The sequence below is a fragment of the Puma concolor genome, chromosome D1 (genome assembly GCF_028749965.1).
Source record: "Puma concolor isolate L17-30 chromosome D1, mPumCon1.1.hap2, whole genome shotgun sequence".
NCBI lineage: Eukaryota > Metazoa > Chordata > Mammalia > Carnivora > Felidae > Puma > Puma concolor.
In genome coordinates this window covers 41,471,791-41,498,343 of record NC_141676.1, presented here as the reverse complement: position 1 = coordinate 41,498,343, position 26,553 = coordinate 41,471,791, and the positions used below count along the sequence as shown (strand labels likewise).

Genomic DNA, 26,553 nt, shown 5'->3' with positions numbered 1-26,553 from the left:
TGTTGGGTGTGGAGATTATTTAAAAATAGAATCTTAAAAAAAAAAAAAGAATTTATTAAGTGCTTAGTACAATGAATCATATAAAGCCTCCTCCAAGGCATCATGGAATTTCAGAACTCCAATTGTGAGAGAAGGTCAGTTGTTGGAGCCCATTTATTTCCTACTAGAATCCACAGTACACTGGAAACTCCCAGGTCACATTGATGCACATTGTGGGATAAATGGAAAGTGATGAAGGATATTAAAAAATATATATTTACATAGTTTATTGACTTCAAGGGACATATGGGCTGTAATGAGTACCATGGCACCTGCATATATCATTGAAATGTGAACCTTATTTATTTATTTTTAATTCAAAAAAAATTTTTTTTTCAATATTTATTTTTGAGAGACAGAGAGAGACAGAGCATGAGTGGTGGAGGGGCAGAGAGAGAGGGAGACACAGAATCCGAAGCAGGCTCCAGGCTCTGAGCCGTCAGCACAGAGCTCGACGTGGGGCTCGAACCCAGGAACCTCGAGATCATGACCTGAGGTGAAGTTGGATGCTTAACCGACTGAGCCATCCAGGCACCCCTATTGACAGGTGGACTTTAAAGCATAGCAGTACAGCCTACTTCCTTGTCCTGTACAGAATAAAGTGGCCAAAGCAGTTTTCCTTAGATTGATATATATATTTTTTTTATTCTCTTACTTTTACCATTCCATTCTCTTACCTTACTATAGTTATTCTAGAACTCCCTGGAGAAAAGATCCTGGGATGCTCATAACTATTCTTGTTTTGTTTTTTTTTTTTTTTTTTTTTTTTTAATGTTTACTTATTTTTGAGAGAGACAGAGTAAGAATGGGGGAGGGGCAGAGAGAGGGAGACAGAATCCAAAGCAGGCTCCAGGCCCTGTCTGAGCTGTCCGCACAGAGCCCTTACAGGGCCCCTGAACCCAGGGACTGAGAGATCATAAACTGAGCTGAAACCGGATGCTTTACCGACTGAGCCACCCAGGCGCCCCCAAATAACTATTCTTAAAAGATTGTAACAGGCTAAACAAACCCAGACTCTCTGTTTGTAATTCTGTTTAAGAAATGACTCATAGTTAATTCTTAAAAAACAACACTTTTGCAATTATTTGAGTTCTGCCTTTGACAGTCCAGACAAATGGAGCTGGGAAGATTTCCTTGAAAAGAGTATTGTCTTGGCTCTCTGCACTAGATCCGGAGCCGGGAGCCCACGGCCCGGCCATGTCCCATTAGACCGGCACCCAAGCAAGTGAAGATGTTAAAGATCTCTTTGCAAGAGCAAGAAATGGAAAATACAGACTTCTAAAAATATCTGTTGAAAATGAGAAACTTGTGATTGGCTCATATAGTCAGCCTTCAGATTCCTGGGATAAGGATCATGATACCTTTGTTTTACCCCTTTGGCGGACAAACAACCGTGCTATATATTATTCAGGTTGGATTCTCAGAATTATGGATATTCATTCCTTGATCTCCAGATCATTCTCATGTTTGTCAAAAAATGCTGTATGCAGCAACAACAGCAACTCTGAAAAGGAGTCTGGAGATGGCTACATTACAGATCAAGTATTTGGAACAGTAAAGGAAGATGTATCATTACATGGATATAAAAAGTACATGCTCTCACAATCATCATCACATCATCTCCTGCCCCATGGACTGCAGCTGAGAAAGAATTATGACAAATTAAAATGAATGAGGTACAAACGGACGTGGGTGTAGACATAAGCATCAAACACTACAAGGAGTAGCATTTCCTATTTCTCAAGCTTTCCAGGCTTTGGAAAAATTAAGTAACAGCTCAACTATGTGCAATTAGAAATAGATATAAAAAATAAAATTATAATTTTGGCCAGTACAACAAATACAGAACTAAAAGATTTGCCAGAGAGGTTTCCCAAGGATTCAACACGTTACCATTTCTTTCTGTATAAACATTCCCATGAAGGAGACTGTTTGGAGTCCCTAGTTTTTATTTACCCAATGCCTGAATACACATGCAGTATAAGAGAATGGATGCTGCATTCTAGCCGCAAGAGCCCTCTGCTAGAAATTGTAGAAAGACAATTACAAATGGATGTCATTAGAAAGGTCGAGATAGACGATGGGCATGAGTTGACAGCAGACTTCCTTTATGAAGAAGTACACCCAAAGCAGCATGCACATAAGCAAAGTTTTGCAAAACCCAAAGGTCCTGCAGGAAAAAGGAATTCAAAGACTTATTAGGGGGCCAGCTGAAAGTGAAGCCACTGCTGATTAAAATCATTATATTAAGCATCGCAGTACTAGTTTTTGTTTAAGTCCAGTGTTTAGTACAGGAGAACTGAAATCACTCCATGTTGACACATAGTAGGGAAAAAATGTACTTTTTGAGAAATAACGCTTTTCACTTCTGTGTGTTTTTAAAATGAAGGCTATAGAAGACTCATGATTTCTATTTTTGAGTTAAAGGTAGAAGAGGGTTCGACACAGTGATGTTTACTTTTGTCACACTGTTTTCACAGATTAATAATGATTCCATACTTTCACATAATTCTTAAATTTTTATACACTTGGGCCAAGTCCAGCAAGTCTAATGTCTCAAAGTAAGATACCCTCCTTACTGCTCTGTAGTGAGACATCAAATTTTTTCCTTAAGGAAGAAAGACCTTAAAATATTCATACTACTTATGAATATGTTAAGGACCACGTTAGATTATTTTCTAAACTGAGAATTTAGTGTGCCTGGGTAAAGGTGGAAAGTTGCTGACTCTGAGAAGCAATGCTTAACTCAGCCTGTGGGGTCATGTCTGCAACTTGTAGAAACAGTGTTTCATGGCAGCAGTCTTTTCCATTTGACTTTTTTGGTTTTTAAAGTGGCATTAAAATTTCAGAAGAAATTTTAATTTCTGAAACCTTAAAGGTACCAGATATTTTCTATACTGCAGGATTTCTGATGACGTTGAAAGACATATTTGAACAGCTTTAATAAATTCTCTCTCTAATGCTTTGCAAAATTTCCTTTTCAAAAGTAAGTCATTTCCTTATAAGTAGTGTGAGGCCAAATATTTATGTTCAGATTGAATGTTAAATTAATATCCTTAAACAAAACTAAAGTCAACAATGTTGAAAGAGTTTTAAACATCAAGATTGATTTTTCTCCAGAACCACATATTTATAGGCAAGTTGTGTTCTTTATTACTTTTAAGCATACTCAGATTTAATAAAATTGTTGGAAAGTCTTAGTACTTAACAGCCTAACACAAATTAAACACTTAAGAATCTTATTTCAATTTATATCTTACTTCAAAACACATTTAACTGTTTTTAAAGCTTTGCATTTCAGCTACAACCTACAGACATTTAGAAATTTTGAGCCTCTTTTTTTTTTTTTGATACTTGAAACAGAAGGAGTTAGAATACTATGCCATGTTAAATCTGATGAACCTGCTCCAAGAGCCATAATTTGGAGGAGTTTTTAAAAATGAACTATGGGGATCCAGGATTTAGAATTTCTTCATTTAAATTTATGCTGCATAAAACATATTAGAAATGAACATTTCATAGTATAAATATGAAACACCTTTTTATGCCTTATTATCTAAGGTACTATATGCACCTTTCAAAAATTCCATGTGTGTTCAAGTAAAGCATATTAGAATAATTATAGGTTGACAGGATTTTTTTCTAGAGTTAAGAGTGTTTGGGGTTTTGTTTGTTTACAGATAATCAGACTGTAATATTTAAATATGCAAAATAACTGGCAGTAATGTTGCACTTGTTTTCTAAAGATAAACTTTAACTTGTTTCATGGGTGCCCACATAGACACACATATACACAAATTACTGCATTGAGAATCCTAGAGCTGTGTTTCAGAACATAGCTGAAGCTGTATTTTCAATCAGAAAGAATGCTAAACCTGTCATGAAGGTATAAAATAATTTGGTAGTGAATGTCTTTTTGTACCATTCATGTGCAATTATAGTCTAAATTTTACACTACATGAAAGTAAATGGACATTTCAGAATATAGATGTGATTATATAGTCTTTATTATTAAACCAAGATTGCTGAAAATCAGTGATGCATTTGCTATAGAGTATAACTCAGTGTTTACAGTAGGTTTTAGGTGACATCATAACAATCAAAGATGAATAAGATATTCCCAGTAAATTTATATAGCAGTAAAGAATTACATGCCTTCTATGGACATTTTATAAGTGCATTTTATATTGCAATAAAATTTTTTTCTCTTAAAAAAAAGGAAAAGAGAATTGTCTGGTAACTTGTTAAGAAAAGAAATAATTCAAGTTGGAAATATAATTTAAAAGCAGACTGTGTTGGTTATTATATTTTTGTCACTCAGCTCCAAATCCAACTTTCTTTACTCTGTGTTGCTGGTGCTGGATGTCTGTGTAATCTTTTTCTCCTTTACCAGTCGGCATCTTGTTAGGTTCTGCCAATAGGGGGCACTAGAGAGAAGTTGGAAGGTAGGAGTGGAGACATGACCACCTTCTTCCTGTTTGCTTGTTGTGTTGGTCACAGTAGTCCCCTTTGCCTCAGTGGTAGCAGTTGGTTCTAGATTCTAGTTTCTTTTGGACTGCCCAGCCTCATTTTGCTCTTTCAGTGGTATCAATAGCAGCCAGGTTTTGCCTCTTCCAGAGGTCGGAGCCTGGCTCCATGAAGTGCCTCCTTTAGTCTCTCTCTTTTTTCCCTCAGTCTTAGGGCTAGTAGCTTCAAACTGTGAGTGCTAGCTCTGGGTTACCTCAGATGTTCCCTTTTTGTCTTTTCAGCCCTCCAGCAGCTGTCTAACCAATTCCCTGTATTAAATACTTTCTGTTGAAATGCTTGGAGTGGGTTCTGTTTTCCTGTTCAGACCCAAACATATACATGGACTAATGTAAAAACTGGATCCATGAACATGATCTCATTTTCTTATCAGTTAGCTTAGAAGTGATATTTGATCCTTCTGGGTGAAACTCCTTATCCTCCTCATAGACTATATATATATATATATATATATATATATATATATATATATATATATATATATATATATATATATATATATATATAGTGTGTGTGTGTGTGTATCACATAATTTAGTATGTTTTAGAATCTACAGTTTTCCAGAAAGGTCAGACAGACAGTAGTAAATAGGGACTTTGATCCCTTTCCCTTACTACTCATCTTTGGAATCTAGCCACTGGAATCTGAGGGGGGAAATTTTCCTTCTATATAGTTCCGTATTCTGTTTCACTTGGTAAAACTGAATTTAAATTAGAGTAAGCAAAAGGAAGACTGTACAGATCTTCCTGGATTTATGATGAGGTTACATTCCAATAGACTCATCATAAGTTGAAAACATCCTAAGTTGAAAATGTATTTAATATACCTATTCCACCTATCATAGCTTAGCCTAGCCTACCTTAAACATGCTCAGAACAATTATATTAGCTTACAGTTGGGTAAAACCATGAAACACAAAGACTATTTTGTATTAAAGTGTTGAATATCTCACAAAATTTATTGAATATGGTACTGAAAGCAAAAAACAGAATGGTGTAAGTGTATTCATTGTTTACCTCTGTGATTGCATGGCTGACTGGGAGCTAGGGTCTGGTTATATTCCTGTCTACCCCTAGGTTGGAGATCTGACATTAAATGTGCTGTTCTGAACCACATAAAAATGTGGGTTCCCACAGGGGAGCACCTTTCTATTTTGGCCATAAGGATGCATACTAAAAACAACTTCAGCCAATTTAAAAATTGGGCATAAGGGTTGAATATAATAAAGTCCTTTGAAAAAATTTAATAACTTTTCATTGTTTTAAAACTATTATCTGAAGTAGAAAAAACCCACTTCTAAAAAACTTAATTATATGAAGGCAAAGCAATTAGTAATTTTTGCTACATTCTATCACTTACTTTGACTTCTGGTCACTCTATGCACATCCACAAACTATCATTTTTATATCATTTTTATACTAAAATATAACTCTATTTTGATTATGAAGTAACCACACAGAAATTTTCCTCAAATTTCTAAAACTGAAATAGGAACATTCTTCCGATCACGTTACTCAAAACTTTGATGTATTTTAGGATTTGGCCGATGAACTTGCCCTTGTTGATGTTGCAGTGGACAAATTGAAGGGAGAAACAATGGATCTTCAGCATGGCAGTCTTTTCTTTAATACTTCAAAGATTACCTCTGGAAAAGGTTAGTTTTAATGAAAAAAAATTTTTTAATGTTTATTTTTTAAGAGACAGAGAGACAGAGTATGAGTGGGGAAGGGGCAGAGAGAGGGAGGAAGATACAGAATCCAAAGCAGGCTCTAGGCTCTGAGCTGTCAGCACAGAGCCTGATGTGGGGCTTGAACCCACCAGCAGTGAGATCATGACCTGAGTCAACATCAGACGCTTAACCGACTGAGCCACCCAGGTGCCCTGGTTAGTTTTAATTTTATAGCGTTCTGGGGCGCCTGGGTGGCGCAGTCGGTTAAGCGTCCGACTTCAGCCAGGTCACCATCTCGCGGTCCGTGAGTTCGAGCCCCGCGTCAGGCTCTGGGCTGATGGCTCGGAGCCTGGAGCCTGCTTCCGATTCTGTGTCTCCCTCTCTCTCTGCCCCTCCCCTGTTCATGCTCTGCCTCTCTCTGTCCCAAAAATAAATAAAAAACGTTGAAAAAAAAATTAAAAAAAAAAAAATTTTATAGCGTTCTTTTCAGAGCTTTAAAAAAGAGTAATGAATTTTACCATATTGCTATTCATAAATATAAAATTAAAAGTAGCACCACTGTCATTAGGACATACAGTTTAAAAGGTTAATTTTTGCTTAAAGGGTTAATTTAAAAAAAAAGAACATTCCATTCAAATTTGAGAAAACTTGGAAAATATAAAGTATTTATAATGTATAAGAAAAAAGTATTTAAATGTAAAAAAAGATCAAAATCTCTCCTGTTAATGGTTTTGTTTCTTTTTCCTATTCATTTGTTTTTATGTAAATGTCATATTAGATCAATGCTTTTTATTTTTTATTTTTAAAAAATGTTTATTTACTTTTGAGAGAGTACCAGTTTGGGAGGAGCCGAGAGAGGGGGAGAGAGGATCTGACATAGGCTCTGCATTGAGAGCAGGGAGCCCAATGTGGGACTTGAACTCATGAACCATGAGATCATGACCTGAGCCAAAGTTGGATGCTCAACCAACTGAGCCACCCAGGTGCCCCTGAATAAATGCTTTTTAAACTTGTCATTCCATCTTATACATTTTCCCAAGGTTATGTCTTGAATACTTTTTGTAATATTGTTGATATACGTATCTATACTCTTTAACCTGGTTTCCTTTTTGTGTTTATAGAGGAACAGTTTTCAAGGTATAGTGTGAGGCCATACTACAGGAAATGGGGAGCTTGGCCCCATTAGCATTAGCATCATCTGTTGACCAAATAAGAAGCCTTAGAGAATTAGGAAAAATAATTATCATACACTAAAGTGCATAATGCACTCTTTGGTGATCTGATTCAATAGATATACTTTCTACTAAAGCCCTCTTACCTAACATGATTGGAACTGAGGGTGGTTACTTAATTTAAAAATGTGTGTTAGGAGCCATCACTGGAGGTATCACAGTTCCAGATTTCAAGTTATATTACAAAGTAGTAGTAATTAAAACAGTGTGGTACCGGCATAAAAATAGGTACACAGATCAATGGAGTAGACAGAAAACCCAGAAATAACCCCACAATTATATGGCCAATTAACCTTTAACAAAGGAAGAATGAATATCCAATGGAAAAAAGACCGTCTCTTCAACAAATGGTGTTGGGAAAAGTGGACAGCAACATGCAAAAGAATGAAACTGGACCACTTTCTAACACCATACACAAAAAGAAGCTCAAAATGGATTAAAGACCTAAATGTGGGACAGGAAACCATTAAAATCCTAGAGGAGAACACAGGCAGTAACCTCTTTGACAGCAGTTGCAGCAACTTCTTACTAGCTATATCTTCTGAGACAGGGGAACAAAAATAAGCTGTTGGGACTTTATCAACATAAAAAGCTTGCAGGAGCACTGGCTGGCTCAGTTGGTAGAGCATGCGACTCTTGATCTCAGGATTGTGAGTTTGAGGCCCATGCTGGGTGTGGAGATGACTTCAAAATCTGAACAAATAAATAAATCAAGCTTCTGCACAGCAAAGGAAACAATCGACAAAACTAAAAGACAGCCTACAGAATGGGAGAAGATATTTGCAAATGACATATTTGATAAAGGGTTAGTATCCAAAATATATAAAGAACTTATACAACTCAACACTGAAAAAACAAATAATCCAAAAATAGGCAGAAGACATGAATAGACATTTTTCTGAAGAAAGCATACAGATGGCCAACAGACCCATGAAAATATGCTCAACATCACTGATCATTAGAGAAATTCGAATTGAAATGAGATATCAGCTTATACCTGTCAGAGTGGCTAAAATCAACAACACAAGAAATAATGGGTGTTGGCGAGGATGTGGAGTAAGGGCAACCCTCTTACACTGTTGCTGGGAAGGCAAACTGGTGCAGCCACTCTAGAAAAAAGTATGGAGTTTCTTCAAAAAGTTAAAAATAGGACTACCCTACTTTCCAGCAATTGCACTACTGGGTATTTACCCAGAGGATACAAAAATATTAATTCAAAGGGATACATGCACCCTGATGTTTATGGCAGAATTATCAACAATAACCAAATTATGGAAAGAACCCAAAAAGCCATCAACTGATGAATGGATAAAGAAGATATATATATATACAAGGTAATATTACTCACCCATAAAAAAATATGCAATCTTGCCATTTGCAATGACATGGATGGAGCTAAAGAGTATTATACTAAGCAAAGTAAGTCAGTCAGAAAAAGACAAACATCATAGACATTTTATGTTGACCTAAAATATGGAAATGTACTTAGAAGTTCATTTGTTAGTTTTCTGATTTGAGTATAGTTCAGCTAATTGAATTTTGCAGTATCTTTTTAAAAGCACACCAATAGTGATCATTTCAATTTCATTAAAGTACTACAGTTAACTTGAAGACATTTATGAAACAGTCACAAAACTCTACTAAATTTTTATTGTTTTCCTTCATTTTTATTTCTCTCACCTAAAAGGACAATTTTTAAACAACTTGATTTTAATATGTCTTTCCGAGGTATTCAACTTAATTTTCTTTTTTCTTTTTTACAGTTTTTAAATTTTTTTAACGTTTAATTTTTGAGACAGAGACAGAGAGAGAGAGACAGACAATGAGTGGGGCAGAGAAAGAGGGAGACACAGAATCTGAAGCAGGCTCCAGGCTCTGAGCTGTCAGCACAGAACCTGACATGGGGCTTGAACTCATAAACTGTGAGATCATGACCTGAGCTGAAGTCAGAGACTTAACCAACTGAACTACCCAGGTGCCCCCCCCTTTTTTTTTTTACAACTTTTAAAATATTTATTTTTGAGAGAGATACAGAGCGGGGGGGGGGGGGGGGGCACAGAGAGAGAAGGAGACACAGAATCTGAAGTCGTCTCCAGGCTCTGAGTTGTCTGCACAGAGCCTGACACAGGGATTGAATCCATAAATCATGAGATCATGACCTGAGCCAAAGTTGGACACTTTGTTGAGGAGTCAGGCGCTCCTCAACTTAATTTTCTTAGAAACAATTATTTAGGGGCACCTCAGTGGCTCAGTTGGTTAAGCATCCAACCCTTGATTTCAGCTTAGGTCATGATCTCAGGGTTTATAAGATTGAGTCCTGTGTTGGCTCCACGCTGATAGTGAGGTGCCTGCTTTGGATTCTCTCTCCGTCTCCCTCTGCCCCTCTCCTGCTTGCACACTCTCTTTCTCTCTCAAAATAAATGAATAAACTTTAAAAAGGAAACAATTATTTTAAAAAATTAATTATGGTACTTGACATATAAAAAGAGTTTAAGTATAACAAACATCAATGTATCCAACAGCTAGCAAGAAATAATAAAACATTACCAATTCAGTTGATATGTTCTGTGTTACATCTGTTCATGTCTCAATCCTGAGTATAGTGGTTACCTTTACCATGCATTTCATTCACACTTGTATTTTGGTGACGTACATTGTATTATGTAATTAGCAGAGATAATTGGCATAAATACATTTGGATATAAACATGACTAATTCTTGATATGTAACAGCTAATGAACAGAAGTACACAGACCTCCCCTATGGAGATGTACTGGTTCAGAGTATTCAGTGTGCCCTGGGTGTCCATATGTTTTACATCAGTAAATCTATTGAATCAGTTCAGTGGAGTCAGGTTAAAAGAGATCCTGCCGTATTAAAATACTTAAAAAAAAATCATTCAGTCTTTATTTTCTACTAATGTGGCAAGATAAATACCTGGGTCAATATTTTTGCTATAAATAATAAAATTCCTGCATAAAGTATGAAAGAAATAAATTACCAATCCTTTCAATATTTCAATTTTAGTATATGTGCTGCCGAAGCGAGCACTCCTTTCAATATTTCAAGAATTGATAGGCACTGAGTGAAGTCAGGAAACTAGAGAGTTAGGGCAAGCATTGTAGCTAGTTTTCACTAGCTAGCATTAGCCAAACTCTGAACTTTAATTTTGGCTTCCACTGTCTCATAGGATTTAGGAGACTGGAGACAGAGCTTAATTTGGGGAGTTGCATAGGAGGTAACCCCATAAAGCTGGAACCCCAATGGATACCAGGAGTTAGTCAACTTTTGAAAAAATTATTTATTTATTTTGAGAGAGAGAGAGAGAGAGAGCAGGGAAGGGGCAGAGAGAGGGGAAGAGAAAGAGAATCCCAAGCTGTCAGGACAGAGACTGATGTGGGAATCAAACTCATTAATTGTGAGATCACGACCTGAGCCAAAATCAAGAGTCAGAGGTTCAACCAACTGAGCCACCCCGGCACCGCTAGTAAACTTTTTTGTGAAGGCTCAGATAGTAAATATTTTAGGCTTTGTGGGCTATACAGTCTCTGTGAAAACTTACTCAACTCTGCTATTGTAATTCTAAGGCAGCCATCAACAATGTGTGAGTAGGTGTGGCTATGTTCCAATGAGATTTGTTTTTACTAAAACAGGTGGTCAGCCAGATTTGGCTTGCTGGCCCTCATTTGCCAATCCTTAATATAAGGATGACCTAGAAATAATTCCTTTCTCCCTACCTCTGGGGACTGACAGTAAAATCAAGTGTGTCAGTTGCTTTAGTAAAGGAGGGAAATAGTGGCTAAGAACTTGTAGCCACCAGCTGGCCCTTATCTGAATTCCAAAAAAACCTCAAGCAGTCTTAGGACTTAAGATAGTCTCTGGAAGAAATCCACTTTATTTCAGGCCTCAAAGAACCTCCACAAGTAAAATCCGCCCCCCCCCCCCCACCTGAACATCTTACAGTAGGAATAATTAAATCTACAAAGAAAATACATGAGCAAGAACCAGCAGAGATAACAGAAAAGGCCATCATAGATTTCAGATACTGAAATTATGAAGCACAAATTATAAGTTAACTATGATTATTCCATTTAAAGAAATAAAGGACAAGCTTGAAAATACCAGTATAAGACAGGAAACTATTAAAAAACACCAGATTTTAAAATAGCCAAATATAACTTCTAAATATTAAATAGAGTGAAATAAAAAACTCAATTAGTGGATTTAATAATAGAGCAGATACATTTGAAGAGAGAAATGATAAGTCTAAGGCAATTACACAGACAGCAAGAAGCAGAAAATATGACAGGTTAAGAATCATACAGGATAGAGGGATAAAGTGTCATGTGCATTTAATTGGAAAAGTGGGGCAGAGGAAATATTTGAAGAGAGTATGATTGTACAATTTTTTTAGAGAGAATGTGAGTGGGGGAGGGGCAGAGAGAGAGGGAGAGAGAATCCCAAACAGTCTTCATGCTGTCAGTGTGGAGTCCAATGCGGGGCTCAAACTCACAAACTGTGAGATCATGACCTGAGCTGGAATCAAGAGTTGGATGCTTAACCTACTGAGCCACTAAGGCACCCCTGATTTTTGAGAACTAATGAAAAACAACCCATACATTCAAGCCAAATAATCTCAAGAAGGATAAATATAAAATCCTACCTAGACACATTTCTTGTGAAATTAGAGAACACTAAAGGCAAAGAAAAGAAAAAATTGTCACTAGACAAATTACCTACAGAAAAGGGAGAGAGTAATTGATACATCAATAGCACAGCGAAACCAGAATACAGTGAAATGTTATCTTTATTTTTTTACGTTTATTTATTTTTGAGAGAGAGAGAATGAGATGGGGGAGGGGATGGGCAGAGAGAAAGGGGACAGAAGATCCAAGGCAGGCTCCATGCTGATAACAGAGAGCCAGATGTGGGGCTCAAACTCACAAACTGTGAGATCAAGACCTGAGCTGAAGTCAGACGCTTAACCAGCTGAGCCATCCAGCGCCCCTGAAATGGTATCTTTAATGTGCTGAGAGAGAGTAAATGTCAATCCAGAATCCCTACATAGCACAAATATCTTTCAAGAATAAGGTTAAAATAAAGACATTTTCAGACAAAGACTGAGATAGTTGCCATCAGAACCTTGCTAATAAAAACACAAAAATATATACTTAAGACAAAAGAAAAATGATCTCGGGTCTGAGATGTAAAATATGAAGAGCACAGAAAATGGTAAAAATGAGGACAAATCTAAATAAATGTAAAATGTATAAGACTATAATGTCTTATGGGATTAAAACATTTTAAATATAGCATATAAATCTGGGGATGAAAGGTAGTAGTGATGAATGAAGTAGTGTTCTAAGTTCCTCAGTCATTAGGGAAGGTGGAAAGGTGATGATTATCTTTGGACTTGGATAAGTTAAGTATGCGTATTGTAACCTTTTATTTATTTAATTTTTTTAATTTAAATTTTTATTTTTTTATATTTATTTCTTTTTTAAATTTTTTTTTAATGTGTACTTGTTTTTGAAGGAGAGAGAGACAGAGTGTGAGTGGGGGAGGGGCAGAGAGCGAGGGAGACACAGAATCTGAAACAGGTTCCAGGCTCGGAGCTGTCAGCACAGAGCCCGATGCAGGGCTCGAACTCACAGACAGTGAGATCATGACCTGAGCCGAAGTCAGACGCTCAACCACCTGAGCCACCCAGGTGCCCCACATATGGTAACTTATGTGACAACCTTTAAAAGAATAGAAATGGTGTAACTTCTAAATTAGTAAAGGGGAAGAAGTAAAATTACAAAAACATACCGGGTGAATAAAAAAGAAGGTAATGGGAAAAAAAAAACATAACAGAGACAACATATAGAACTAAGCGTTTAGTGAGGGTGCTGGACATGAAGCTATTAATAAAGAATCCATTGTGCTTACGTATGTCAAAAACAAGCAAAAGAATTTAAAGCTATTATTTATGTTTTCCTCAAAAATAGGAAGTGCACGTGAATATATCTAACAAAATATCTTTAAGAGCTTTTATACAGGAAAGAATACAGCCTTATTGGATAATATTAAATACCTAACTAGATAGGCCTTGTACAAAAAAGTCTCAGTATTGTAAGGCGTTCATTCTTTTCATATTGATTATGATCATATGCAACTATAGTCAAAACCCTAAAAAAATCAGTTGTTGTTGTAGATACTAAATTTGTTCTAAGATTCACTTAGAAATTCAAAGGTCCAAGAATAGACTTTAAAAAAAAAAAAATCAAACAGGGCAGCGTGAAGAGGACTTTTTTTTTTTAATGTTTATTTTTGAGAGAGAGAGACAGAGCATGAACGGGGGAGGGTCAGAGAGAGAGGGAGACACAGAATCCGAAGCAGGCTCCAGGCTCTGAACGGTCAGCACAGAGCCCAACGCTGGGCTCAAACCCATAAACTGAGAGATTGTGACCTGAACTGAAGTTGGACACTCAACCAACTGAGCCGCCCAGGCGCCCCAGCAGATTTCCTTTTTTAAAAGAGTATAGGATTGCCTTGCAGACTCAGTCAGAAGAGCATGTGACTCTTAATCTTGAGGCCATGAGTTCAAGCCCCAACTTGGATGTAGAGATTAGTTAAAAAAACAAAAACAAACAAACAAATAAAAAAAGCATACAAGTTTTTTAAAGTTTTTTTTTTTTTAAATAGAGATGGGATATACAGATTTTATTTAATTTAATGTTTTATATCCATATGGAAAATAACTTCCAGGTATATAATAACTTTTTAAAAGTCCAGTATGGGATAATGAGCATCATATTATATTATCATTGGATTTAATAGGTGAAACAATTTTATGACTGGTCATCAGACTTATAAAGTAGTTTACTTTCTTGTGTGGATCAAGAACTTCTCTGTGATCTCAAATCTCATCCCTTATAATAATTAGAAATAAATACATGCTTATCCTTAGAATCCTGAAACATATACATGAATTCTCAGAGTTCTAAGCTTCATAAGGTGTTTCTAAGAAACCAGAGGGAGCTGACTTACATCGACTCAGGTCTTAATAAGAAATGAGAATGTGGGCTAAATGGGTTGGTAGGATTTGTTATTATTTTTTAAAATGTGAGAACTGGTAAGTCATAGTGACAAGGCCTCCTTGGCCTTGGAAAGTCTGGAAAGTCTGTTCATCTGCAAACACGTTTAAAGAAGTAAGGCACAGTAATTATGGCATTCTTGATCCAAGTATTGCCTTTTGTTTCCTTTTTAGATTACAGTGTATCTGCAAACTCCAAATTAGTTATTGTCACAGCAGGTGCGCGGCAGCAGGAGGGAGAAAGTCGCCTTGCCCTGGTCCAACGTAATGTGAACATTATGAAATCGATCATTCCTACCATAGTCCATCATAGTCCTGACTGTAAGATGCTTATTGTTTCAAATCCAGGTAAGTCTTTTATCCTCCCTTTAACTGAATCAAGATGATCTTTCCATAGCATTTTTAAAAAGCAACTTAATTGATGTAACATTTATATACAATAAACTGCACCCATTCAAAGTATATAATACAATAAGTTTTTTCTAGCTCTATTGAGATACAATTGACCTCTCATGAAGATAAAAAGCTTCTGCACAGCAAAGGAAACAACCAACAAAACTAAAAGGCAACCAATGGAATGGGAAAAGATATTTGTAAATGACATATCAAACAAAGGGCTAGTATCCAAAATCTATAAAGAGCTCACCAAACTCCACACCTAAAAAACAAATAATCCAGTGAAGAAATGGGCAGAAAACATGAACAGACCCTTCTCTAAAGAAGACATCCAGGTGGCCAACAGGCACATGAAAAGATGCTCAACGTCGCTCCTCATCAGGGAAATACAAATCAAAACCGCACTCAGATATCACCTCACGCCAGTCAGAGTGGCCAAAATGAACAAATCAGGAGACTATAGATGCTGGAGAGGATGTGGAGAAACGGGAACCCTCTTGCACTGTTGGTGGGAATGCAAATTGGTGCAGCCACTCTGGAAAACAGTGTGGAAGTTCCTCAAAAAATTAAAAATAGACCTACCCTATGACCCAGCAGTAGCACTGCTAGGAATTTACCTAAGGGATACAGGAGTACTGATGCATAGGGACACTTGTACCCCAATGTTTATAGCAGCACTCTCAACAACAGCCAAATTATGGAAAGAGCCTAAATGTCCATCAACTGATGAATGGATAAAGAAATTGTGGGTTATATACACAATGGAGTACTATGTGGCAGTGAGAAAGAATGAAATATGGCCCTTTGTAGCAACGTGGATGGAACTGGAGAGTGTGATGCTAAGTGAAATAAGCCATACAGAGAAAGACAGATACCATATGTTTTCACTCTTATGTGGATCCTGAGAAACTTAACAGAAACCCATGGGGGATGGGAAGGAAAAAGAAAAAGAAAAAGAGGTTAGAGTGGGAGAGAGCCAAAGCATAAGAGACTCTTAAAAACTGAGAACAAACTGAGGGCTGATGGGGGGTGGGAGGGAGGGGAGGGTGGGTGATGGGTATTGAGGAGGGCACCTTTTGGGATGAGCACTGGGTGTTGTATGGAAACCAATGTGACAATAAATTTCAAAAAAAATAAAAAAAAATAAAGCTACTGAAAAAAAAAGAGATACAATTGACCTATAATGTGTAAGTTTAAGGTATATATACTATGATGATTTGATATACTTGTATATTGCAAAATGACTGCCACAGTAGTGTTAGTTAATACTTCCATTACCTCACATAATTAGCATTTCCTTTTTATGGGGAAAACATTTAAGATTTGCTGTCTTAACGTTTTTGTTTTTTTGTTTTTTTATTTTTTTTGAGAGAGAGAGACAGAGACAGTGATAGCGGGGTAGGGGCAGGTAGAAGGAGAGAGAGAATCCTAAGCAGGCTCCACGCTGTGAGCGCAGAGCCGGATGCAGGGCTCGAACTCATGAACTGTGAGATCATGATCTGAGCTGAAACCAAGAGTCAGATGCTTAACTGACTGAGCCACCCAGGCACCCCTACTGTCTTAGCAGTTTTTAAGTATATAATACCATATCGTTAACTATAGTCACCATGCTATATAGTAGATCCTCAGAACTTACTCATTTAATAACTGAAAGTTTGTATCCTTTGACTGACATTTCTCCATTTCTCTTCCTCCCCCAGTCCCTGGCAACCACCTCTTTGTTTTTGAGTTTGGCTTTTTTAATTCCACATGTGACATCATACAGTATTTGTCTTTCTCTGTCAGACTTATTTCGCTTAGTATAATGCCCTTAAGATCCATCCATGCTATCACAAATGGCAGGATTTCCTTCTTTCTTGTAGCTGAATATTAAATTGTTTATATGTTGTATATAAATTGTATATATAAATTGTGTGTATGTGTGTGTGTGTGTATCTCACATCTTTTTTTTCCCTGGTGCTGTGTCTTTTAATCCCATGACTTATTCATTTCATAAGTGGAAGACTGTATCTCTTTCTCCTCTTCACCCATTTTGCCCAATCCCCCATATCACTCCCCTTTTGCAAACATCAGTTTATTCTCTGTATTTATAGGTCTGATTCTGCTTTTTGTTTGTTTATTATTTTTTTTTTTTTGGATTCCACTTATGAGTGGAATCATATGGTATTCAGTCTGATTTATTTATGTTTTTCAGTCTGATTTATTTCACTTAACATAATACCTTCTAGGTCCATCCATGTTTTCTCAAATAGCACAATCTCATTCTTTATAGCTGTATAATATTCCATTATATGCCGTCTTTTCCTTATCCATTTGTCTATTGGTGGACATTTACCTGGCTTCCATATCTTGGCTATTGCTGCAATAAACATAGGGGTGCGTTTCTTTTCAAATAAGTGTTTCCACTTTCTTTGGATAAATACCCAATAGCAGAACTATTGGACCATATGGTGTTTCTGTCTTTAAATTTTTGAAGAAATTGGTCATACCAACTTATATTCCCACCAATAGCACATGGGGCTCTTCTCTCTCCACATTCTTGCCAACACTTGTTGTTCTTGTGTTTTTGATTTTAGCCATTCTAACAGGTGTGATATGATATCTCATTGTGCTTTTGATTTGCATTTCCCTGGTGATAAGTGATGATGAGCATCTTTTCATGTATCTGTTAGCCATCTGAATATCTTCTTTGGAAAAATACCTGCTCATGTCTTCTGCCCATTTTCTAATTGGATAATTCATTTTTTGGGTGTTGAGTTTTATATATTTTGGATACAAACCCTTTATCAGATACATCATTTGCAAATATCTCCACCCATTCAGAGGCTGCCTTTTAGTTTTGTTGATTGTTTTCTTCACTATGCAGAAGCTTTGTATTTTGATGTAGTCTCAATAGTTTATTTTTGATTTGGTTTCCCTTACCTTAGGAGACATATCTAGAAAGAAGTTGCTATAGCTGATGTCAAAGTGGTCACTGCCTCTGCTCTCTTCTTGAATTTTAATGGTTTCCAGCCTCATATTTAGGACTTAAATCCATTTTGAGTTTATTTATGTGTATGGTGTAAGAAAGTGGTCCAGTTTCATTCTTTTGCATGTAGCTGTCTAGTTTTCCCAGCACCATTTGTTGAAGAGACAGTCTTTTTCCCATTGGATATTCTTTCTAGCTTTGTCAAAGATGAATTGACCGTATAGTTTTGGGTATATTTCTGGGTTTTCTATTCTGTTCCATTGATCTATGTATCTATTTTTGTGCCAGTACCATACCATTTTGATCACTACAGCTTTGTAATATAACTTGAAGTCCAGAATTATGATGTCTCCAGCTTTGCTTTTCCTTTTCAGGGTTGCTTTGGCTATTCAGGATCTTTTGTGGTTCCATACAAATTTTACTATGGTTTGTTCTAACTCTGTGAAAAATGATCTTGGTATTTTGATAGGGATTGCATTAAATGTGTAGATTGCTTTGGGGAGTATAGACATTTTAACAATATTTTTTCTTCCAATCTATGAGCAGCGAATATCTTTCCACTTCTTTGTATCATATTCAGTTTCTTCCATCAGTGTTTTGAGTAGAGGCCTTTCATCTCTTTGGTTAGGTCTATTCCTAGGTATCTTATTATTTTTGATGCAAGTGTAAAGTGCAAGGATTGATTCCTTAGTTTATCTTTCTGCTGCTTCATTATTGGTATATAGAAATGTAGCAGATTTCTGTATGTTGATTTTGTATCCTGTAACTTTACTGAATTCATTTATCTGTTCTAGCAGTTTTTTGTTTTGTTGTTGTTGTTGTTGTTGTTGGTGGTGGTGGTGGTGGTGGTGTGTGTGTGTGTGTATTCTTTGAGGTTTTCCATGTATAGTATCATGTTATGTGCAAATAGTGAAAGTTTCTCTTTTTCCTTGCTGATCTGGATGCCTTTTATTTCCTTTTGTTGTCTGATTACTGTGGCTAGGACTTCCAGTACCATGTTGAATAAAAGTGGTGAGAGTGGGCATCCTTGTCTTGTTCCTGACCATAGAGGAAAAGCTCCCAGTTTTTCCCCTTTGAGGATTATATTAGCTGTGTGTTTTTCTTATATGGCCTTTATTATGTTGAGATATGTTCCCTCTAAGCCTACTTGGTTGAGGGGTTTTATCATGAATGGGTGTTGTACTTGGTCAAATGCTTTTTCTGAATCTGTTGAAGTGATCATATGGTTCTTATCCTTTCTTTTATTAATGTGATGTATCATTTTGATTACTTTGCAAATATTGAACCACCCTTGCAACCCAGGAATAAATCTCACTTGATCGTGGTGAATTATGTTTTTAATGTATTGCTGGATTCGGTTTGCTAGTATTTTATTGAGAACTTTTGCATCTATGTTCATCAGGGATATTGGCCTATAGCTCTCTTTTTAAGTGATGTTTTTATCTGGTTTTGGTATTAGGGTAATACTGGCCTCACAGGATGAATTTGGATGTTTTCCTTCCTTTTCTATTTTTTTGGAATAGTGTGAGAAGAATGGATATTAACTTTTCTCTAAATGTTGGTAGAATTTGCCTGTGAAGCCATCTGGTCACGGACTTTTGTTTGTTGGGGGGTTTTTGTAGCTTAAGCTGAAGTTTGCAGTCTCTTTCTGACCCACAGATCCAGACCAGCTTTCTGCCTGTGCTCACTAGCTGTTTGACAACGCTCACTCTTGTCAGTGAGAGTGCATACAGGGAGCAAGCCACAGTGTGGGGGCCTGTGGGGTGAGTGTATGGAATGCTAGGGTTGCCTGTGGGTTAAATAGGGGAGTCCACTAGCAAGGCATCCCCAGTGGCCCGGGGGCAGTCTTCCTGATAGAGTCTACAACACATTTAGTGGGATCTACGTCCTATAATGCCCCTATGAGAGTCCTGTCTGCCACTTTTAGCTTTTTCTCATTCCTCAGTCAGACAGCTCATGACTCAATACTCTGGATGGGGTGAGAGAGAGATGGGCTTCTTTGGCAGCAGCCTGCCTAGCTAGTGAAGGTAGATGCTTACTCACACACTCTGACTTTCATCTGTGGGAGAAATTATGGGCTAAGATCTCTTTTAGCAGTGAGTTCTTCTACCTCAGGGGAGGAGTGAGGCAAGTAAAGTCAAACTGTTTCTCTTACCCTCTCCAATACATCCAAACTCATATTATTTTGCCCCAGTGGTGTGCCGGGACTTCTCAGCTAGAACCCTGAACTTCCACAAAGGCTCTCCTGTAGGTGGGTGGATTGTCTAAGACATTGTTTTCCAGGAGCTCCTGAACTTGAGCAGAGTGGGGCTAGAGCTGGCTCATGGGCCATTGCAGGGTCCACAGCTGGGACTGAGGCCCCTTTGCCTATTACATGCCTGACAGGCACGTCTCCTTCTGGGTTCTTTGGTGCATGATGCTGGATCACACAGCTCCAACAGAGGCACTTTTGTCCATGCGTGGATGCCAGATTGTCATTTTGAGGGTTGGGTGGTGAGTGAGGTATGTCTTATTTGGCTGTATTGCTGATATCATTCCACAGTGAATGTTGATAGATATAATCACTCATGAAACCACCACCATAATCAAGGTAAGTACATTTCCATTACCTCCAAAGCTTTTCTTGTGCCCCTTTGCAGTCCATCCTTTATTCCACCTCTGGCCCCGTTTTCTGGAATCTCATATAATGGAATCATACCAAATGTAGCCTTTTTTTTGGTCTGTTTTCTCTCACCCAGCATGATTATTTTGTGATTCATCCATGTAGCTTGGTATTGGTGTTCTGTTCTTTTTTTTTTTCTTTTTTTTACTGCTGGAAAGTGGTTTTTTTTTTTTAAATAATTTTAAATCCTTTTTTGTTTATCCATTCCTATCCATTTATCCATTGGTAGATATTTAGGTTTTTCCAGTTTTTAGGTATTATGAATAAAGCTGCTGGAAACACTTGTAAACAAGAATTTTCATGGGTGTATGTCATCATTTCTCTGGGTAAATACATGGGAGTAAAATAAATGGCTTATATGGTAGGTATATGCTTAACTCTGTTGAAGCTGCCAAACGGTTTTCCAAAGTGGTTATCCCAGTTTACATTCCTGTAAGCACTCTAAGAGTGTTCTACGTGCTCCACATCCTTGCCGACATTTTGTATTGTCAGTCTCCTCAATTTTAGTCATTCCAGTAGCATTATGGTTTTTGTAAGTTTATTTACTTATTTCTGAGAGAGAGAGAGAGAGAGAGAGAGAGAGAGCGCTTGCACAAATGGGGAAGGGGCAGAGAGAGAGGGGGAGAGAGAATTCCAAGCAAGTTCTGTGCTGTCAGCACAGAGCCCGACGCAGGGCTGAATCTCATGAACCGTGAGATCATGACCTGAGCCACAATCAAGAGTGGGGCTTAACTGACTGAGCCACCCAGGCACTCCAGAGAGTTTTTTTTTTTTAATCGTGAATGGGTGTTGAATTTTGTCAAATGCTTTTTTTCTGCCTCAGTTGACCCTTTTATCATTGTGTAATGTCTTTCTTTGTCTCTAGTAATAATTTTTGAGGTAAAGTCTATTTTTTATCATGGCAAAATACATATAACATAAATGTTACCATTTTAACCATTTTAAAGTGTGTAATTCAGTGGCATTAAGTACATTAAGTGAAGTTTATTTTGTGCAACCACTACCACCGTCTAATGCTCAAGCTTCTTTATCACCCTAAATGGAAACTTTGTGCCTTTAAATAGTCACTTCTCATTCCTTCCTCTCTCCATTCCTGGCAACCACTAATTTGCTTTCTGTATCTATAGTTTTGCCTCTTTTGGATATTTAATATAAATGGGATCATCCAATGTGTCCTTTTGTAAAAGTATCGCTTCTTTAATTTAATAATGTTTTCAAGGTTCATCCATATTGTGGTATGCACCAATACTTTTTATGACTGAAAATATTCCACTGTGTAATATATCACATTCCATTTATCCATTTATCAGCTGATGGACATTTGAATTGTTTTTACCTTTTGGCTATTGTGAATAGTGATGTTAGGAATATTCATGTACAATTTTTGTTTGAACACCTGCATATATCTCTAGGAGTAGAAACACTGGGTCATATGGGGGTGCCTGGGTAGCTTAGTTGGTTGAGCATCTGCCCCTTGATTTTGGCTGGGGTCATGATCTCACAGTTGTGGGATTGAGCCCCCCATTGGCTCCCGTGCCGGTCATGGAGCCTGCTTAAGATTTTCTGTCTCCTTCTCCCTCTTGCGTACATGTGCGTGCGCTCTCTCTCTCTCTCTCTCTCTCTGAAAAGAAGAAAGAAAGAAAGAAATCAATCGATCAATCCTGGGTCTTATGATAATTCTATGTTAATTAGTAACTGCCAAGCTTTTTTCTTGGTAGCTGTACTATTTTACATTCCCATCAGCAGTGTGTAAATGTTCCCATTGTCCATATCCCCACCAGCACTTGTTATTTTCTTTTTTTTACTGTTTATTTATTTTTGAGAAAGAGAGAGAGCATGAGCAGGGGAGAGGCAGAGAAAGAGGGGGACAGAGGATCTGAAGCTGGCTCTGTGCTGACGGCAGTGAGCTGGATCTCATAAACCATGAGATCATGACCCGAGCTGAAGTTGGACGCTCAATCAACTGAGCTACCCAGGCACCCCAATACTTGTTATTTTCTAAATTTTTTATTTTAGCTATTTGAGTGGATGTGAAGTGGTATCTCATCGTGGTTTTGATTTGCATTTCCCTAGTGCCTAATGATGTTGGGCATCTTTCCTTTTTTTTTTTTTTTTGTATTTATTTATTTTTGAGAGAGCACAGCAGGGGGAGGGGTATGGAGAAGGGGACAGAGGATCTGCAGCAGGGTCTGTGCTGACAGGCTGACAGCAGTGAGCCCAATGCAGGGCTCAAACCCATGAACCGCAAGATCATGACCTGAGCTGAAGTTGGACGCTCAACTGACTGAGCCATCCAGGTGCCCCTTGAGCATGTTTTCAATGCTTGTTGGCCATTTGTATATTTTCTTGGAGAAACATCTATTCAAGTTCTTTCCTCATTTTTAAATTGGGTTGTTTGCTTTTTATACGAGTTCTTTATATATCTGGCTATAGGACTCTTATCAGATCTGTGATTTAAATGTATTCTTCCGTTCCATGGATTGTCTTTTTGCTTTCTCGATAGTGTACTTTGTACATAAAAATATTTAATTTTGGTGAAGGCCAATCTTTTTCTCTTTTTGTTACTCATGCTTTTGGTGTCATACCTAAGAAATCATTGCCAAATTCAAGGTCATGAAGATTTACCCCTATATTTCTAGCTTTTATATTTAGATCTTTGAGCCATCTGGAACTAACTTTGTACATGATGTGAGGTAAGAGTCAAATTTCATTCTTTTGCATGTGGATATCCTCTTGTCTCAACCACATTTTTTGAAAATATTCTTCTTTCCCCATTGAATGGTTTTAGCACTCTTGTCTAAAACTCATTGACCATATATGAGTGGGTTTTCTGGACTGTCACTTGTGTTCCATTGATTGATATGTCTCTCCTTGTGCCAATATCATAGTGTTTTGATTACTGTAGCTCTGTAGTTAAGTTTTGAAGTCAGAATGTGAGTTCTTCAGCTGTGTTATTCTTTTTCATAATTGTTTTCACTATTTGGGGCCCTATGTAATTTCGTATGCATTTTAGGATTTTTGTTTTCATTTCCACAAAAAAAGATCATTGGAATTTTGATAGGGCTGAGCTGTCAGTGTAGAGCCCAATGCGGGGCTTGAATTCATGAGCTGTGAGATCATGACCTGAGCCGAAGTCGGATGCTTAACCAACTGAGCCACCCAGGTACCCCTAGAAATACAAGTGATTTTTGAGTGTTGTCTTGTATCCTGCAACTTTATTGAATTCATTTATCAGCTCTAATAGTTTGTGAGCGTGTGTGTCTGTGGATTTTTAGGCTTTTCTATATATAAGATCATGTCATCTGCAAGTAGAAATAGTTTTACTTCTTCCTTTCCAATTTGGTTTTTATTTCTTTTTCTTGCCTAATTGCAAGTGGTTCACTTTAGATTTAATGACACAGTAAGGTGAAAGTAAAAGGATGGAAAAAATATTTCGTATACACAGGAACCAAAAGAGAGCTGGAGTGGCTATACTGATACCAGAGAAATTAGACTTTCACACAAAAATTGTTACTAGAGACAAAGAAGGATATTACATAATGATTAGAGCGGTAATAAATGCAGAAAAATGTATCACAAAGTTCAACACCCAATCATGATTTAAAAAAAGAATCAGTAAAGTATGAGTAGGAGGAAATTTCTTCAACTTGAAAAACCCACAGCTAGCATCATACTCAATAGTGAAAGAGTGAAATATTTCTCTCTAAGATTAAGAATAAGACAAGATGCCTGGTTTCACGACTTGTATTCAACATTGTGCTGGAAGTTCAGGCCATAATAATTGACGAAGATTTACCAGACAAATACTTCATTTTTGTTTAAGTTTATTTATTCTGAGAGAGAGAGAGAGAGCAGGGGAGGGGCAGAGAGAGAAAGGGAGAGAGAGAATCCCAAGCAGGCTCTGCACTGTTAGCACAGAGCCCAATGCGGGGCTCCATCCAACAAACCATGAGATCATGACCTGAGCCGAAACCAAGAGTTGGACACATAACTGACTGAGCCATCCAGGCATCCCAGTGGACAAATACTTTAAACCAACCATTTTAAATATATTTACAGCTAAAGCAAGCCATGTCTAAAGAACTAAAGGACATATGAGGCTGAAGTCTCACCAAATAAGAAATATTAATAAATAGAAATTGTAAAAAGGAGGGGCGCCTGGGTGGCGCAGTCGGTTAAGCGTCCGACTTCAGCCAGGTCACGATCTCGCGGTCTGTGAGTTCGAGCCCCGCATCGGGCTCTGGGCTGATGGCTCAGAGCCTGGAGCCTGTTTCCGATTCTGTGTCTCCCTCTCTCTCTGCCCCTCCCCCGTTCATGCTCTGTCTCTCTCTGTCCCAAAAATAAATAAAAACGTTGAGAAAAAAAAAAAATTTTTAAAAAATAAAAAAAAGAAATTGTAAAAAGGAAATAAAATAGAAATTCTGAAGTTGAAAAGTTAACTGAAATGAAAATTCACTAGATGGCCCAACAATAGATGGAGAAGGCAGAGGAAAGAACCAGTGGGTTTGAAGATAGGTTAGTTGTTTAAAGTCTGGGGTACTTTAGGAACAGTTTCTGTTGATTGCTTCTTTTCCTTTGTATTGTCTATACTTATTTGTTTCATTTGGTGCCTCATAATTTTTGTTGAAAACTAGACATTGGTTTAGTTGAAACCATCAATTGAAAACAAACTGATGGTTACCAGACAGGAGGCGGGTTGGGGGAATCAGTTAAATATGTGATGGGGATTAAGGAGGGCACTTGTGATGAGCACCAGGTGATGTATGCAGTTATTGAATCTTTATATTGTACACCTGAAACTAATATAACACTGTATGCTAACTGGAATTAAAATAAAAACTTAAAAAGGCAAAAAATTATTTTTTTTAACATTTATTTTTGAGAGAGCAAGATAGAGTGTGAGTGGGGGAGGGGCAGAGAAAGAGGGGGACACAGAATCTGAAGCAGGTTCCAAGCTCTGAGCTGTCAGCACAGAGCCCGACATGGGGCTTGAACTCATGGGCCACGAGATCATGACCTGAGCCAAAGTCGGATGCTTAACCGACTGAGCCGCCCAGGTGCCCCAACCCAAAAGCCAAAAAAATTATAATAATATACTATAATATATTATATATATAATAATATAATAATATATATTATATATTATAATATAATAATTATAAACTGCAAATCAAACTCTCCCCTTTCAGAGTTTGCTTTTGTTGATGCTTGTTGTAGTAGTTTGTTTCATGACTTTTATGAATTAATTTTGTAAGGGCTATATTCCTTGTTGTACATGGCCACAGTAGTCGTAGGCCACATACATTCGTTTGGTGGTCAGCTGATGTTCGAACAGAACTTTCCTTAAAGTTCTTGTCATGAACATGCTATGAAGGCACACGTGGGTTGTGTCTTTCCACAATGTCAGCTTTATTCAGTCATAAAGCAGGGTTAATGTAATTATAAAGCAGGTTCAGGATTCCAGACTTGATGACATTCACATGTTTAACTTGGCTTCTTGTATGTCACACAAAGCAAAGCACAAGTCACACAACAGACAAGATAGAATAGGGGTAGGAGGCTAACAAACCAAATGGGAAGTCAGTCTGTGGGTGCACAGTTGAGATAAGGCCTTGGTCCAGTCCAGGTCAGCTGTTGGAGTTTAATGTTTATTATGTTCAAGCAGCAAAGGATGTCTGTTCTGTTCAAAGATCAATCAGGCACAACCTTTGGTGGCAGCTCCCTTTTTGAAGTGATCAGACATAGAGGGGTCAGTGTCTAAGGAGTCTGACAGTTTGCTGCAAAAATCCTCACCTTTTAAAATGATTTAATCACTCTTGGGCCTTTGCATATCTCCTCTGTTTCTGCTGGTTATCAGTTCTGAGTGCGTCATCAGCTGGTGCTGGTCTCTGTGATGTCTGGTCTTGGCTGCACTGCCCATCACTCCTTGACACGAGTGATTCCATCTTGCTCTCTGCAGTTTTCAAACCAAAAAATATCTCCCAG

General features: G+C 37.5%; 1 protein-coding gene and 1 pseudogene across 2 annotated transcripts in view; both read left to right on the top strand.

Moving 5' to 3' along the window:
* The window catches only part of LOC112865086 (L-lactate dehydrogenase C chain), a 41,673-nt gene that overhangs the window by 3,140 nt on the left and 11,980 nt on the right, over positions 1–26,553 (top strand). For both annotated transcript variants that reach the window (XM_025928119.2, XM_086677838.1), the window contains exons 3-4: positions 6,100–6,217; positions 14,717–14,890. In XM_025928119.2, the coding sequence (XP_025783904.1) occupies positions 6,100–6,217; positions 14,717–14,890 (292 nt within the window). The remainder of the gene's footprint in view (positions 1–6,099; positions 6,218–14,716; positions 14,891–26,553) is intronic.
* On the top strand, positions 1,237–3,100 carry LOC112865085 (twinfilin-1 pseudogene; annotated as a pseudogene).